Source organism: Astyanax mexicanus, chromosome 16 (assembly GCF_023375975.1).
Source record: "Astyanax mexicanus isolate ESR-SI-001 chromosome 16, AstMex3_surface, whole genome shotgun sequence".
Taxonomy (NCBI): Eukaryota; Metazoa; Chordata; class Actinopteri; order Characiformes; family Acestrorhamphidae; genus Astyanax; species Astyanax mexicanus.
In genome coordinates, this window is record NC_064423.1 from 32,850,144 (window position 1) to 32,864,166 (window position 14,023).

Here is a 14,023-nt window from a genome sequence, read left to right on the forward strand (position 1 = left end):
GTTCTTCATTTAAATAAGCTAACGCTACACTGACTGTGTTGTATTCTGGCCGTATGCTAATCCGAATGCGCATGCTGATTTGACTCGGATGGGCAGCCTCCCTCATTAGCATATCTAAAACATACAGGTGACGAGATTCTTTTTCTTCAGCAACATGAAACCGTGTTCTCCTAGAAACAATCAGCACAGGGCTTAACCTGTTTTTGGAGTGTTTTTAAACCCAGTGTGATCAGTGTTAGCCTGCAGTATCTCAATTCAGAACATTTTATATTCTTTCAAACGTTTTATTTACTCTTTTCAATTACAGATTCTACTGTATAGTACTACAAATGGTTGTTTGATCCTTATCAACCCTGGATCCTGTAAAATTGTTTAGCTAAAGCATGGGTCTGACAAACCTCTAAACTGCTCCAAGCATTAAACAATTCGATGTTGCAAGATGCTAAATAAAGTCTTTGATATCATATAGCAGACAAAAATACTAAATGCTGATGTGTGTATGGAATAAAAAATATTCTTAAAAGTATCACATACAGAAGATTTTTTTTTCTTGTAGTAAAAGAATCATTTAACCAGGCAAAAGCATTTTAAGTCATAAGTGTTTGAAATTGAATGATAAAAAAGACACTGTCAGTACTATATCTGATATTGTTCACTACTGAGGTTAACATCAGTAATTTGTGTTGTGTAGTGGATAACTGTGATCTTTTTTGCAGTTGACTTGACAGTGGTTAGCTTTCTCAGCTAAATAATCACATTGCACAACAAGAGTCCAAAAGCTCTTCTTTTGCAAACTGTCTTTTCGAGTGTAACTATTACTCCCTGCATGTTACTATATGTCCTTGATGTTGGCATGGATGGTAAAACCTCTTAAGGTCCTTGGAGCCACCCGTGTTTTCTAGACCCCCCCCCTCCCACTGTCATAACATAGGAGCAACTCAGACTATTTGCATTGCTTTATCTGTATTTACAGAGAGTAAGATTTCAGTGAATGTGTACTAATATAGATGAACTTAACACAAAAATACGCTTGGTCTTTTTCCATAAGCGTTTAGAGAGCGTGCACTACTACAGAAGCATTCAACACAGAATACGGACAGAAAGCGGCATTTATTTACATAGGCTTTCAGAGAATATTAATAAATACGGATGTAATAACTGCAGAATACGTACCAAAAGCTCTATTTGTCTATGTAGGATTTCAAAGAATATGAACAAATACAGACATAATGATTGCAAAGAATGGTTAGAAAGCTCTGTCTGTTTCCGTAGGTTTTCAGAGACCGAATGCTCAGCCCGTATTCTTTAGCTTTTATATAATGTGCCCAAACGCAGAGTACAGACAGATTGCTCAATCTATATCTGTAAGCTTTTAGAATATGTGCCCAAATACAGATGAAAAGAATGCAGAGGACAGGAAGCTCTACCTGTTTCCGTAAGTTTTCAGAGAATGTGCACAAACACGGACGAAATTAACACAGAGTACGGACAGAATGCTCCATCTATATACAAAAGGTTTTAGAGAATGTGCCCAAATACAGACAAAAAGAATGCAGAGGACAGGAAGCTGTGTCTGTTTCCTTACATTTTTAGAGAATGTGCACAAATACGAACGTATGCTTAGTCTGGATTATTTAGCTTTCAGGTAGTGTGCATAAATACGGATGAAATGTTCACACAGTACGGATAAGCTGCTCAGTCTGTATCTGTAAGGTTTTTTTATTTATGGAATGTACGCAAGTGTGGGCAAAATAAACCTAAAGTACAGAATATAGCATAAAAAATGCTCAGTTTATATCTATAATCTAATGCACAATTTGAACTAAATGAAAACAATGAGTACAAGTAGAATGCTCCATATAAATCTGATCCATATTTAACGGTAGGCATAAATGAGTCTTAACTGTAAGCGTAAGTTTTGTGTTCATAGCGGTTGCATGTTATGGTACATCTGGTATCAAATCAGAAGTTTGACGAGGCTGGTGCCCTCATGCTCTGATCAGAGTGTGAGTCAGTGAGGTTTAGAGAGCTGGCTGAGATACATCTGGCAGTGGCTGAGCTTTTAAAAGCTTGAAAGTGTTAACCTTTCCTGCTCCCTTTAGAGGAACATTTTCTTTCTGCTTTTTTCTTTTTTTTTTAAAGGTGTTGTGAAAACCCTGCGTTCCCCAGCCGCTGAGATGCAATCATGGCTCTCTCTGATGGCGGAGAGGAAATAAGATGACCCGTGCCGTTCCCCTGACAGATTAGATAGATGTCACCTTTTTCATGAAAGCGTCAGTCAATTTCGACTCTCCCGTGTCCTTTCTATCAATTACGGAGCCGAAAAAGCCTTTCCGAAGCCGAGGCGGCTCATTGTTTCCCCTCTTTCTCCTTGTCTCTGCAGTATCCCCAGATCAGCGAGGAGTCCGCCTCTCCATTTGTCTTCATTTGCACCAACCCCCAGGAGCTGCTGGTGAAATTCCCCATGAAAGGAAAACACAAGATCTGTAAGTCCTGCCCATGTCTTTTCATTTGATGCCTCTAGTAGTCATTCGAATTTCCCTGCCTGTGTCCTACAAGCAATTTTTGGCAGCACTTCCTATGAATCATTTGTATCCTGTATTCATATTGCATTATGAATGCATTTATAATGTGTTATATATCTCATACATAATACCTCAAGTATGTGACTTCATAAGGACAGATTTCAGAACGCCTTATATTAGTATGTAATATTATAATAGTATAGTAATATTCTTATGAACAGATATTAAGGCATTATGATGCCTCATTTTATATAGTTATATACTTGTAATCTTAACCCATAGGTACGAGTTTGTAACTTTATAAGGAGAGGTGTCATGTCTTATTATATGCACTTTAATTGAAGGCTAACGCTATAGTGGCTTCATAACATGTTCATAAGCATTGATTAATGTATTTATAAAGCAATTTGTGGGAATGTAGGACTTGCTATTGCCAGTAGTCGCAACATAACAAATGTTCTATAAAGGATTTTTATAGAAACCTAGTATTATTTTTTATAGAAACCTAGTATTATAGGTAGTATTTTCCATTTTTAACACCTTACAACATAAAAAATCACATTAAAATGCATTAGATTACATAATCGCACTAAAATGTAGCGTCAGTTAAACATTATTAAGACATTAATAAGACAATGTGTATGGTCATAAATATAGTTAATGATGACCATTTTTGTTGAGAGTTACCATAATGTCCTAATATCTGTCCATAAGAACATTGAACCTACAGGCTGACTTGTGGATGCTTTATTTAAAGGGTACTTACATAGGGGCTTTATAAGACATTCATGAGCATTGAAAAAAACTATTATTTAAGGCATGACATAACATGTCTAATACATAATATCTCTACCGAATACTGCTTTGTAAAGTCTTAACTAGTGTCAGTTATTTAATAATTGAGATAGATGGGATGAGAGATTATATAGGCTAAATTATACCTTATAATACCTTAATAATACATTATGAATACAGGATAAATGAGTCATAAGAAGTGTTACCCAATTCTTTTTTCTTTCCTATGCCTAGATGCACCTAAATATGCGCGCACACACACACACACACACACACACACACACACACACTCACACAAAGCTTTGAGAGCTTTGTGAGCCCCATCTGTTAATGTAAGATACTGCCGAGGGACTGCCCAGGGGATCAGGGAAGGTTTAGCTGCAGTGTTCTCAGGATATATTGTAACCACAACAAACACAGAGGAGCTCTGAGCAGAGTGAAATTCACGTGAACGTCTTTTTCACACAAGATGATTTATTTTTTATTTATCTTTTATTTTTTATTTTTTGGTAAATGGATTAATGGGCATGCTCCAAAACGGGAAATTAACTTCCACAGAAAGTTGTAGGTGACAGCGAATATATACAATATATACATGTCTAAGTGTTTGATGACACTTCTTCTAATGGATGTGTTTAGCAACTAGTCAGTTGCACCCATTGCTGTTGAAGATGGTCAAATGCACACACATTAGTGTAGAGTGTAGTCTAGTGTAGAGTAGGGGTGTGCGATATGGCCCTAAACCAATATCATGATAATTACAAAATAACAAATCTCTTGATGATATGTCAAAGCACTAAATCAAAAAAAAAAAAAAAAAAAAAATATATATATATATATATATATATATATATATATATATATATATATATATATATATATATATATATATATATATATATATATAATTTAAGAGTACAATACTGCAACAAAATGAAAATTACATTTTATTATTGCATACGTATGATATGTAAGACATAGCATACACACAGTAGCAGTCAAAAGTTTAGAGACACCTCTTCTCACCTCTAGTGTGTTTTCTTTATTTTTATATATTTTTGTACATTCAATATTGAAGACTATATTAAAGTTATGCAGTAACATATGCTGAATTATTCCAAAATCAAAGTGTTAAACAAACCAGAATATGTTTTATATACTTTAGATTCTTCTAAGTATCACATTTATCTTTGACAGATCTGCACACTCTTGTTAGTTTAGTCTCAGTGTCTTCATGAGTGAGAGTCACCTGGAATGGTTTTCTCAGCGTCTAGAAGGAAGGAGTTCCTGGAGGTGCTGAACAATAGTTGCTGATTTTCCTTCACGCTGTGAAGCTCCAGCTCATCCCAATTAAATCACCTCTAATTCCATACATGTCCTTTAATTGGTTTTTACTATTAATCGTTCATATTAATCTACAATGTAGGAAATAAATGAAATATAGAAGTAAAGAAAAGCATTGAAAGAGAAGATGTGTTCAGCTTTGGCACCTATTGGCACCCCATCTAATGATTTTCCTTGGCTAGAAAGGTATAAATCCCCCAGCATTGAGCTCTGGATACGTGGAACTGTATTCTTTGGAGTGATGAGGATACATTCAATACTTTTGGGATAAGTTGTGTAGTTAAGAACGATGAGATAAGGTAGTGATGAGCTCTTATCATTGAATGCAATCAGATCTTCACAGCTTTGCTTCAAAACCTTCCCTAGTCTGTAGAGAGAGTTACTTAAACTAAAGCACAATAAACTCAGTAACTTTTAAATAACCCTAATTTTAGAAGGAGGAGTGAACAGGCCCAATATATCTTTCCCTGTAATGTTTGTGTATATTGTATGAATTGTATGCCTTGACGTGGTAATTGTAATAGTAGCACTCCAGCAGAGCAGTTAGTTGAAATTTCTCAGGTTTACTGCATTCATCACATACATTAACATACATTTAGAGTAGTTCACAGGTTCACTGGTTGTAGATCATTCACTCCCTGTTCACGCCTGCCTGTAGCCTGTGGCCTGGAGATTTAGGCACTTTACCCATCATATCCTGTTAGAATTGTCAGGTAAGTCAGAGACCTATCACTCTAACTGCCGCCCTTTTGTCAGCTTTGTTAGCTTTACTTCAGCACTGTTTTTTTCTCTCTGTAGCTGTGAAGTTAGTAATTTTATGGGTTATTATTTACTGTAACACTGGAGTGGCTGTTGGAAGCCTCTTATCTAAGAATAAAAATATTGTTTAATATATGTATATACAGAAAATCCTTTAAACTACAGTCAGGAAATGACCATACATTTATTGTGCATACATGAAATACTCTGAATAATTTCTTTGAACTGTTTTTTTCTTTTCGAGCATAATGTGTACGAACATCTTTAATACAGTAAATACAGTTTAATGTGCAGAACTGGTCGATACTATACTCATCAGACCATAGGGGATATGATTCACTACATCACAATAAAGTTCAATACTGTAGGCTAGGTGATACGTCACAATTCGTTTTTTGAAATCAATGCTAATATTTTTTTCGATTCCTTATATACCTATGGTTAGACTAGACAAAGCTTGAGTAGTTTGACCACAGCAATTAGAGGTACAGTAACTTTGGAGGAGGAAAGGTGAGGCCTTCAAACTTCAAAAACATTTTACCAGCTGTTAAGCATGGTAGTGGTGGTGGTATCATAATCATGCTGTGAGGCTGTTTGCTGCCAGTGGAACTACTATCCATAACTATATGTCCATAATAAAAAAGTGTATATAAACTCATTCCCACCACAGTTGTATACAAACCATTCATGACAACTGATTAAAACTTACAAAGACATTTGTAGAAGTATCTTGTGTCTTTCTAAATCTATATGTAGATTTATGTCAGTTGTCAAAAAAGCTCATATTAATGTTTATATTTGAACAAAAGGGTTTCTTTTCACACACATAATGTAACATATTGAACATAAAGTGAACACTGCAGTTCTGCATATTGCTGAACTGCTCTGCTCTGTCAGATGGAGCTCAGATGGAAGTGGTGATAGCCCAGTGTTGAGGGAACTTTGCTATCACCCAAAGTGTTACAGCCATTGTTCCCCTCAGCGAGGTACTTAATCCAGAGCCAGTCCACGGTGACTGGGCCCTGCAAGTGACATCTGTAATTAAATTTGGGGAAGAGTGTCTGCTAAATTATATCATATACACAGAGGTGTATTGTTCTATCATGAATAACCATGTGTTATACAACTTTCCAAAACCAGATAGTTAAGATACCAGTCTTCAAACTGATGTTTCACAAAACTGAATGAACAAACTCTTTTTGTTTATAAAGATTAGCTTTTTTCTTTTATTGATAAGTCCAATAATTAAAGATCTGTGCTGCGTTGGTAGACCAGTTTAGCTAATAATACTTAATACTGATGATATGGTTCCCTTAGTATCGGCAAATACTGTTTAAGTATAGACACTGGCATGCCAGAAGGAATGGGACAGAATCTGGGATTGTGTCCCATGACTTTTGCCTTGTGTCGTAAGCCCTATCCAAACAAAATTAGTTTCTCAGGAGATCCTGGGGTAATTTTCACTTTAATGGGGGGTCCTCTGTTATTTTATTCTCATCCAGAATGACCATGTGTGTGTTTTTCTTAGACACCCTTTAAGAAAATTGCAGGCTGAATTACCTACTATTTTTCACTGAACTCCCTTCTGGATGCACATCTCTGAGTTTTACCACCTCGTGTTTAATAAAATAGCTATTTGTCCCCTGCCCTTCACCGTAAGTACACTTTGGGCGCGTGTTTCCACGGAGATCACTGTAAACACAACAGCAAATGGACATGGAGGAGCTACTGAACGTGATGTCATGACAGGGAAAGGCCAAAAACTCACTGGTCCTCCTGTTTTTTCAATTGCAGTCTGGATGCAAGAGTTTTATCACTGAGTAGAAGTGTGAAATATTTTTCACAGATGCCCCCCTTAAGAAAGTAATCCCATCCAGATAGGGCTATAAAAGCTACGACTTAAGCTAAAGAAAGCCACAATGACCTGCATGGAATCTACATGTTGGGTCTCCTGCATTGAATGTAGATATGATTCTGATTTCTGACAGAGTCGCTTATCTGTTTGCATAGACTGTTCTAGGCAGATACCACCGGCCACGATCGTCTAGCACCCCCCATCAAGCCTCGCTTAGACACTGATAACTCATATCGCCTTGCTGTGAGCACACTGGCCAGTGTTCAGCTTTACTCGCAACATATACAGATGTGAATGCTTTCAAGCCGTCTGTCCATTCAGGAGACATGATCTTCATTGCATACTGGTGTTGCATGTCCTTTGGCATGTCAGTGTATTCTTTCCTAAGCTTTAAAATGAGCTGTTTTTATGCTTATTTAAAATAGGATATCCTTGACTATATATATGTTTAATTGTAGAACTTGTAGACTTTCGTAGAACACAGCATTACAGCAAAGCCGTAAAGCTCCACATCCACGCTGTTACACCGATGCCTGGTGTTTCCAGAGTGCTGGCGGCACACTGTTTTTTTATTATATCACACGAGCGAAGCACAAAGCCGAGCCCTCAAAGGCAGCCTCAAAGCAATCATCCCCTCTGACACGGGAAGCGCTCTCCATTTTCCACCAGCTTTTCATATCCTAATGGGGATTTCTATATCCATTTTGACCTTGTGTCCAAGCCTGCTTCTCCTCATTCATTCTCATTCTCTCCTAAGCTCTCTGTGTTCTCCAGAGACGTGACCTCCCTGAACCCTGGCCAGGATGCGTGTGGGGGAGAAGATGTGCTTCGATAACCTGCCGGGTCAGCTCCGAGCAGGCAGGAACCACAGAGGTGTCCTGCCCTTTGTCTGCTCGCTGCCTCCTCCTCCGTTTAGCCAACATCAGGGTCAAGATGTTATCCTTACTGCCAGCCTAACTCAGACCTGCTTCTTCAGCTCATAAGAAGCCGGAGTGTCCTTGCTCTGCCCCGGGAGAGCAGAGGGTGGGAAGTATGGATTGGCAATCAAAACGTGCTGCTTGTGGTTTCAGAGCGAGGGCAGAAGTATTATTGAAAAGGTTCTACATGAAATCCCTTCAGCAAGTCCACAGCAGAAATCCATTAGGCGCTCGCTCTGCGCTGGTTGAACCGTTGACATTTAGAAGTGTGAAAGACCGGGGCTCTGTCGTCCTACTGTAATGAAATTCCCATTCAGCGGGCTAATAAGAGCCTATTAAAGGCAGCGTGGGCGCCGGGGCTTTTGCTCATGAGGCTCTCGTATCTCTTTTATTCTGTCATCTCATCTGCGAGCTGAAGGTCACCCCGGCCGTTCGCCGGTATCGCAGACATCCCTGACAAGTGGCTTCAGCCATGTGTGAATATTGCAAGTTCAAGTCAGCGATTCTGTGGCACGCTAGCCCTCCGAAAGCCAAAGGTTGTCTTTCCCCCTTCCTCTCTCGTTCAAATCAATATCGCTCCGATGTCCAAACAAGCGTGGCCTGCGAGCTTGCGTACGCATTTACAAGATGCTGCCCGTCCTCTGGCGGCTGGAGCACAGCTGCTGCATTACCATTACAAAGCTGACTTGACACGGCGTGTTCTGTTAATTTCTCTCAAATCTGTCGGATATTTCTTGTGCAGGTTTTCTTCTCGTTTAATGAATTACCTTCATCTCAGAGCATTACTGTCAATTACTGTCAGTATCCTACAGAGGCAGTACCAGGGAAGTTGAATATGTGTTTGTTTGGTTAAAATGTTTTAAATAATATATATTCCCACATAGGCATGTCATGATTATTACATTATCGGCTTATCGTAATATGTATGGGGGTGACCTAATCATTTTTGATGATCTCAGCGTTACCCATTATGTCTTTCTTAACAAGGAAATTACATTGATGTAATGTAATGTAGCTGGTATGTAAACTCAAGAAAAAAGCAGCTGTTTAATGTTGGGAGGGTTGTTTTATTATATGGCATCAACTTTAGAGTTAGTTAGTTCACATCTATTGTCCAAATGAGGAAAAAATGGTTTCTTGGTCCAATATGTACCAAGACTAAATTCACTCCACCACTTTTATATACATGATTCTACTTCCACCAGTCTGGACTGTTAAGATATGTTGCTGTGGTCCATGAGCGCATTCTGTTGGTTCCAACATCTGCTTCTAAGATGTAAAATGAGTAAAGATTCATCAGCTCATGCTACATTTCTCAAGTCTTTAAACAGGCTTTCTGTTCTTGTTCCTGGCTAACAGAAGTGGAACCTGTTGTAGTCCTCTGCTGTTGTAGCCCGTCTATGTTGTTCTGCATTCTGAGATTTCTGTCTGCTCACAACAGTTGTAAAGGTTCTGAGTTACTGTAGCCGTTCTATTAGCTTTAATCATGGATCTCTGTCCACTTTAATGATGTCTCTCTTCAAAAAGTTGTTTTCACCTGCAGAACTGCTGCTCACTAAAGGTTTTTTTTCTTAGTAAACTCTTGAGTCTGAGCGAGTCGGTGCTGAAAATCCCTGTAGATTCTGCACGATTCAAGACTGACTCCATTTAACAGGTGTATACTCTTTTTATGCACTTGTAGCACTGCCTGTCGCCACCAGAGTATCAACATTTTGGAGGGAAAATGAAGAGGGTATAAAAAATGCATGACTGTTTGCTGTTAGGGGACACGTGGAACTGTTTCACTGCATCTGCTGGAGCCATGTACAAATTTGTAACCGCTGTCTACACGATCACTTGGCGACTACCTCACTGCGGAGGGTTGCCGGAGCCCGAGGACAGGAGCAAATCGAAGCTTGTTGACCACTTCTGCCTTTCCAGTTTCCTCCCCTGCAATGGCCTTGTTTCTCCCTGCCGTACCTTTTTTTTCTTTCTTTTTTTCCAAACTCATCTGTCGAGAGAGGAAAAAAAGAAGAGTGCTTTTGATTTATTCATGGATTCCTTTTTTATATTCATGTATTTTCCAGGGCTATCTGGGTGCAGGGGAATTTTTTGCTCCAGCAGCTGCTGGGCTGCTCGACAGAAATCAGGTTTCAGCTCTATTGAGCCTAGTGGCAGAAGAGGGAGGGAGGCAGGGAGGCATAGAAGAAGAGAGGTGGGGGGTGGGCTTATATATTACCCAGGAAATGTGCAGCAGGCTTCAGAGGTGACAGGCTGTGTTTATTACAGATGTGTCACACGGCTAATGGGCAGCCAGGAGCAGGCTGGACCTCTGATACGGAGAAGCGGCATGAAGAGGGTCGCTCGTCCTTCACTCCAGGAGAACCACACACACTATCTTCCACATGCTAAAAATGGCACAGAAATTAACACCACCCTGGCTTAGCTCACAAAGGGAGTGAGTACCAGGTGCTACTAGCGGAGGAGGTGTCCGTGCAGCTTTGTGTGACAAACTAAAGCAGATTTGACGCCTGGATGTGATGCCTGGAAAATGTCCAGTGAATCAGGTCCTGACAATACCTGGATTTGCCTTTCCTCACATGTAGTAAACAGCCAGAAATTTTCTGTGTGGGATAAATTCTCACTGCAGAAAATGTACAGAGACATTACCCTGACTTTGCTTTAGAGGGCTGTCAGGATAAAGTCTGGATAATGTCCAATACTACTGGTCCAGACATTTCTGTGTTCATGCATACAGCTCTTCCTGGTAAGGTCCAGGTAATGTGTGGTGCAGCTAATCTGAATGTTGGTGTTCAGACACAAAGTTTCCGTGCGTATTCCCTTTCTGGACATTCAGTTTGTTCGGGAATTGTCCAGAAAATTCCTCGTTACCTTTCACATCTGAAAGGGGCAAACTGAAAGATTGATTTGGTATTAGGGTGCTGGATGGATAAAGTCCTGGTAATGTCTTGTACACCTGATCCAGACATTTGTGTTCACATATACAGCTCTTTGAGGTAATATCTAGGAAACTTCTTGTTTTCTTTTTATGTTAAAAGGGCTGGTGGCTGGCAGGATAAATCTTTATACAGCTCCTCTGGGTAATGTCTGAAAAAAGCCCTATGTTTCTTTGAATGTGTGAAAGGGACTAGGTCCTAAAAGAAAAACACCAGGAGATGTCTGCTACAGCTGATCATGACATTTAGGTTTGCATATACAGCTCTTTCAAGTAATGTCAAAATGTTGTGCTACTTTTTCTATCTGTAAGGGTCTTTTAATAGGCGACTCGCAGGATAATGTTCGGGAATTGTCTGGTACAACTGATCTAAAGGTTTCCAATCACATGTAGAGCTTCTCTGGTAATGTCCAAGAAATTTCTTTACTAAAAGAATAAAGTGCAGGTAATATCTGGTACAGCTGATCTGAACATTTGTGTCCTCACACACAGTTTCGTGGGTAATGTTGAAAAGGGTTTTCTGTTACTATATGTATCTAAAAGGGGCTTCAAAGATTGACTTTGTACTAGGTTGCTAGCATGATATAGACTGGGTAGGCCTGTCACAATAACATTTCTTTGCAAAAAATATTTTGTCCCAGAAATTATTGCGATAAACTATATTGTTGCTATATTTAGACCACTAATTTGGCACTAATAAAATAATAACATAATATTGTAACAAATTAATTAACCCTTCCATTCTTCCACTGCGAGCCACCAAACCACTACAATTAATTCAGAACGCGGCAGCACGACTCGTCTTCAATCTTCCGAATTTCAGTCATGTGACTCCTTTGCTGTGTTCCCTCCACTGGCTCCCTGTTGCCGCCTGCATCTGATTCAAAACCCTAACTCTGGCCTACAAAGCAAAAAACGGACCAGCTCCTTCATACTTGATGGCAATGGTCAAAGCCAGATCTGCACCAAGAGCTCTTAGAGCTTCCAATACGGCTCGGCTCGAACCTCCATCACTCAAATCCCACAGAAAACAGACATCCAGACTCTTCTCTGTGCTGCACCAAGGTGGTGGAATGAACTTCCACTGGATGTCAGAACAGCAGAGTCAAAGAGCTCCTAGACTAATCAAAAAAAAAAGTTTCCTAGGGTTCTAAACATGATCAAGCTCTGTGTATCTCTTGATCCTAGTCTACAAACTAGCTTTGGATATTTAAAGAAACATCGAAGCACTGTTGTAAGTCACTCTGGATAAGGGCGTCTGCTAAATACCTTAAATGTAAATGTAAATGTTGTTCACGCACCTAATTTTGGAAACAGAAAAGTTCCCCCTTGAACAAAAGTAGGTTATAGTAGATATTAGTAGATTCTATATACATACACATTGCAAAGTGCGGAGGCAGGGGAACTCCATGACATGCAGCCCCAGTTTGTCCCAGCTGGTACGCGTTGAACCGGCATTAAGACCCTGCCTCAGCCTTTACTCTAGAGATATGCCAATAGTGAATGGAAGGCTGAGGCAACATGAACCTAAGACACTAAAGTTCAGCAACTAGAGCTGCACTGGGCAGTTAATATGTTTCTTTAGGTTTGTTTTGGGTGTTAATAGAGGGCTTTTTTTTTTTTTTTTACTTATAAAGATGCAGCCACGACCAGTCACAATATATGTAAGTGCATTTTGTAAATGCAAACACAAAGGACGATATCACGAGGTCATGTCCATTTATTGAACAATAGTTTGATAATGTAGTTATTGTAACAGGCCTAAGTCTGGGTAATATCTGGTACAGTTAGTCTATTGCCATCTGGTAGCTTCCTATGTAAAAATGGGTGCAGGCTGTGGGATGCTGCGATAAAGACTGGGTAATGTCCAATACAATGGATTTGGCATCTGTATTAGCCCATACAGCACCATCAGGTAATGTCCACAAAAAGGGTCACATTTTAAATATATAAAAGTGGCTTGATAAATTGATTTCCCACTTTCATTTATTTGACGACTTTCGTATTTAAACTGTTGTTCACGAGTCATCTGAGATCATATGGACAAAAGTTCTGCATCGCAGGAAATGTTATAACAGTTTTCCTGACCGTCTTGCTGGTCACAGAGGAGGTCTACTCTAGCCATGTCCTTGAAACAGCCGTCCAATAAGACTTTAATTGCTAAGCACTTTTCCAGAGCCAATAGTCCAATAGTCCTGTCAAATGGAATCTACCATCCCTGATGAAGATCTCATCCAGCAGTTTCACAAGCCTGGTGATGAAATCCTTACACATGTAGAGAGAAGGCACTGTGTAAACAAGGTGAAAGGTTTTGTGTGTAGACGGTGGAGATGTCAGGAGTGAGAAAAGCAAGAGTTTTACAGCGCTGGGAAATGCGAAGCAAATAAAGCCGTGGAGGTCCTGTGTGGTCGAGCGCTGATCCAAGAACGTGGTTGACATTTTGCAGTGAATTGAAGCAGGCCTTGACTTAGCTCCTCATTACAAGCGTGGGTCAGACCACCAGAGTATGTAAATAAATAAAGCAGAGAGACTTTGAGTGGCGACATCTCTCCGTTCCTGAGTGTCGGAGCTTGCCGTGACTTGACGTGGGCTTCCATTCATTACTGGTAATGAGGGATATGCCAGAAGATCTGCAGTCTATATATATATATATATATATATATATATATATATATACTCTGCATGTGTGTGTGTGTGTGTGTGTGTTCTACCAGGCTGGGTGTGTTGGAGGCCAGCTGCCTGTTTATACTTTTCATTATCCGTGGCTCGATTCTTCTGTTGTGACTCATGAAAATACGTCAATCAAGCATAACTTTGGCCACCTCTTAGTTCTTACACCCATTATCAATTTTCAGCTCCTCATAGCATATAGAACACTTTGTAGTTCTATAAT

At 39.5% G+C, this 14,023-nt stretch overlaps 1 protein-coding gene across 1 annotated transcript in view; it reads left to right on the top strand.

The window, feature by feature from the left end:
- The window catches only part of trip4 (thyroid hormone receptor interactor 4), an 89,618-nt gene that overhangs the window by 45,755 nt on the left and 29,840 nt on the right, over positions 1-14,023 (top strand). The window contains exon 12 of the mRNA XM_022669991.2: positions 2,384-2,486. Within this exon, the coding sequence (XP_022525712.2) occupies positions 2,384-2,486 (103 nt within the window). The remainder of the gene's footprint in view (positions 1-2,383; positions 2,487-14,023) is intronic.